Source organism: Octopus bimaculoides, chromosome 27 (genome assembly GCF_001194135.2).
Source record: "Octopus bimaculoides isolate UCB-OBI-ISO-001 chromosome 27, ASM119413v2, whole genome shotgun sequence".
NCBI classification, from domain to species: Eukaryota; Metazoa; Mollusca; class Cephalopoda; order Octopoda; family Octopodidae; genus Octopus; species Octopus bimaculoides.
The window spans coordinates 16,997,792-17,001,663 of NC_069007.1; the positions used below are offsets into that span (position 1 = coordinate 16,997,792).

The 3,872-nt window shown below is 33.9% G+C and overlaps 1 protein-coding gene across 1 annotated transcript in view; it reads left to right on the top strand.

Annotated features, from left to right (window-relative positions):
• The first annotated feature begins 233 nt into the window (after positions 1-233).
• LOC106881973 (non-POU domain-containing octamer-binding protein) overlaps positions 234-3,872 on the top strand; it is a 9,424-nt gene continuing 5,785 nt past the window's right edge. Inside the window, exons 1-9 of the mRNA XM_014932507.2 lie at positions 234-371; positions 1,362-1,663; positions 1,754-1,849; positions 1,942-2,138; positions 2,304-2,391; positions 2,513-2,654; positions 3,204-3,329; positions 3,465-3,623; positions 3,741-3,773. Coding sequence (XP_014787993.1) covers positions 234-371; positions 1,362-1,663; positions 1,754-1,849; positions 1,942-2,138; positions 2,304-2,391; positions 2,513-2,654; positions 3,204-3,329; positions 3,465-3,623; positions 3,741-3,773 — 1,281 coding nt within the window. The remainder of the gene's footprint in view (positions 372-1,361; positions 1,664-1,753; positions 1,850-1,941; positions 2,139-2,303; positions 2,392-2,512; positions 2,655-3,203; positions 3,330-3,464; positions 3,624-3,740; positions 3,774-3,872) is intronic.

The following is a 3,872-nucleotide window of genomic DNA, read 5'->3' on the forward strand; positions in this document are numbered from 1 at the left end:
TTAAAAAAAAAAAATGGTCATCTTAATAGTTTAAATCATTCATAATAAAAACTTAGCCAAAAACTTTTATTTCATGCTGATGCATCAGCCTTCTAGATCTTTACTTTAAAATCATTATTTTTACTTGAATATGATGAGACTAATGGAAATGAGTGGGTGTGTTGACAAGATATGAATAGTGTGTTTTGGAACTGTTGTGTGGTGAGGTGGAAAGTATGTTGCTTTGAGCAAATATGTTTGAGGTCATAGACAGTGAGAGATGTGAAGTCTCCTTTTTGGAAAGTTGCCAGCAATCAGGCAAACGTAATTTTAAGGTTATATCTCGAGTTTTAGCATTCTCAGTTAAATTCAACTCAAAAGGAGGTATAGAGGCACATTAAAATATCTTTATAGCTATATACCTCTCTCAATACACATTTATGAATATGTAGTTGTGTATGTATATGTGTGTACATAGATGATACACACTTAAAAACTGAATTAGAATTCTGTTATGGAAAACTTCATTCTGATAGATTTCAAGAAGTTTTTAAACTCCACCTTTTGTAATGAATTATTTGCTTTCATTAACATTTCAATTGATGGTAAAATTTGATAATGATGCAACTACACTGGTGTGGCTTCTCAGATGAGATGGCCATAATAACATTGAATACATTTTGTAGTCTTGGTGAAAAGTAATGGCTTTGTAAGATTGAATGCGTCATGGAAAATAGTAAAATATATCTTGATTAAACATGGTGTGAATTTGGAAGACAGCTTGCAAATAAATATTTGAGGAAAAAAATTTGAGGTTTAAAGCTGTTTCAACTTCAATCAAAAGTAGTTATTATGCTATAAAAACATGCATAAACAATGTGCATGAAAGAAACTTAATTAGATTTATTTGTTGAATATATCCCAACAATATTGTATAAATGCTAAATGTTAATAGTAAGCAAAACACCTGAAATATACCATTTTGTTTAGGAAGCTATTGAACACTTAAATAAACATGCAGCTATGATTACAAAATGCCATACTGTTTTTGTAGGTAATACCTCTTACACACACATGCCATTTATACCCACTTAATAAATATTAGTTATCTAATAAATTTTATTTTTAAATACCTAGATTGCTCCCTTATGTAGTTGATCAATAACTCATTTTAACTTTGGCAAAAGTTTATCAAACTTTGATAGCTGGATTCTTTCCAATATCAAAGCAATATTAGTACAAAAACGTGTTAGGGTTTGCACTTGCTGTAATTGAATATTGCAGATGTTATAGGTAATTAATAGAGAATTTGTGAGATGTAGTCCAAATTATATTATTTATTGGTAATATTTTTTCCATTTTTACCCTCCTTTTTTCTGTAGGACTATCGTCACAATGCAGAAGCTGCAAAAGCTGCTCTTGATGGCATGCAACGCAAAGGAAGAACACTGCGTGTTCGTTATGCGTCATTAGGTTCTGCCTTAAAAGTGAAAAATCTATCACAACATGTCTCTAATGAATTGTTACATCAAGCATTTTCCCAATTTGGTGAGGTTGAACGAGCAGTTGTCATAGTTGATGATAGAGGTCGGCCAACAGGTGAAGGAATTGTAGAGTTTGCAAGAAAACCTGGTGCTCAAGCTGCGTATAAAAGAATAACTGAGGGTGTTTTTCTCCTGTCATCGTAAGTAAATTCTTTTTTCTTATCATTGATGTTGAGAATTTTCGACATCTCGCCAATTTTGAAATCTTAAACTCGTTATCTTTTAAATAGTGCTCCACGTCCAGTGACAGTTGAACCCCTTGACCAAAAGGACGAAGAAGATGGATATCCGGAAAAGTTCATCAATAAAACTGATGCCTACAAGAAGTGAGTTTTTTCAAATTTTCTTGTATTTTTAGCCTACTTGTAAACTTTTTCTTAATATACCCCTTACTAAATATTTACTTTAATATTAATAGGGACAGAGAATCAGAACCTCGCTTTGCACCTCCTGGCTCTTTTGAATATGAGTTTGGTCTGCGCTGGAAAGAACTTGAAGAACTTGAGAAACAACAGCATGAAGGTGTCAAGAAAGCTATGGAAGAGTCTCGCCTCAAATTGGAAGATGAAATGGAAAATGCAATGTTTGAACAACAAGCTGAAATGATCCGTCAAGGTATGTTTTTATCTAGTGTTCAGATATCAGTGTTGAATACCTGATTGTAGAGAAACTGACAACAGTGGGCACAGGTAATGTTGTATGTAGAATGTGTAATAATTTGTGTTGTCCTTATTTATTGCAGCCAATTTTCAATAATCTTTTTCTGTACTTTCCTTCAAGACTTACTGCGACAGCAGGAAGAACTTAGAAGACTTGAAGAAATACGTCAACAAGAACAAATTCGCCGTAGACAAGAATTAGAAATGAGGTAAATTGTTTTCTTTTTTTTCCACTTGATAAACTTAATTGCCTGTATGTCTCGTTTGCTGCTTGGAAGTTTGGACAATTTTTACTTATATAAATTTTCTCTTAAATTGATATCCCAACAGGCGCCAGGACGAAGAAAGGCGACGGCAAGAAGATGACCGAAGGCGTACAGATTTACTGTTGAGATCCCAGGAAATTCGTCGTCGACAAATGGGACAAGAATCTATGGGTAGGGATCGTCCAGGAGACATGATGGGAAGACAGGCAAGTGCTTTTTATTTTTTCTTGTAAGGAATTTTGGAGTTGAATTGTTCTCCTTGACCTATGTTTGTTCTGCAGCCTATGAAGGAGTTGAATTACATTCAAATCCATGCTTTTTTGATTTACAAAAATGTTCTTAAGAAAATGTAATGAATTATAAGAATATAGAGAAGTTCTGTGTTCAAAACCTGTCTCATTTAAGAAATTTAATCAGTTTAAGAATTTTATTATCCAAGGCAGAATACTTCAAAAATACTAGTAAACTTGATTGGAATTTCAGTACTTTCTTTTGCTTCAAATAGCTTCATATTCTTGGAGCTTTACTTAATATAATAAAGATGGTATTATGTTAGTTGCTACAATAAATTAGATAAGTCACCAGAAATGTTTTGTTTAGTTTAAAATAGTGATGTATGGAAGCAGGGTTGTTTCTTTTTTCCCTGTTCCACTTAAAAAATTTCATTGGCTGGTCATAGCATGCGATCGGTGATGTTAGTAAATAGTAACAGGTCTGTTGTTGATAGTTACACTAGCGTTTATTTTCCTCTGTAGGGTGGTAGTCCAGCAATGAATGATAATCAGCAGAGAGGTAGAAACACCAACACTGGTGCACCTCCTCTCCCACCTCCTCCCCCACCTCCTGCAGCTATGGGACTTGACAGACCTGGCCAGAATCAGGTAAATTTTTTTTTATGAAAGCTCAATGGGTTTTATATTTCAGTGCTTTTTAAATATTGCATATTTGTATCACAAGTGGAGCTTGTTTGTTTTGAACTGAAGAGTAGATGACTGACAATTGATTTCATTTTGTAGATGACTGGTGGAGGAAGTATGAGTGGTGGTTACAATTACAGTAACCAAGGACCTATGGGTGGACAGAACATGGGTGGAGGACCTGGTGGCAGTGGCAATACTAGCAACTCTAATATGGGTGGAGGCCCAACGGGTGGAGGAATGACTGCAAATTCTATGGTAAATGTTACATAACTATTTTCTTGGAATTTTTTCATTCTTGGTTTTATGTGAACTAAAATAAAAACTAGAATAAATGTTTCACTTTTGCTCACATATTTAACTGTATCCTTTTAGGTTAAAATGAACCAAAGTGTACCCAACAGAATGGTAAGTGAAAATTTTATTTATAGTTGCTGATTTAAAAGGACTATAATTTTTTTTTCAAAAATCCCCACCACCTCCAAGTGGATTGAAATATATCCTGGT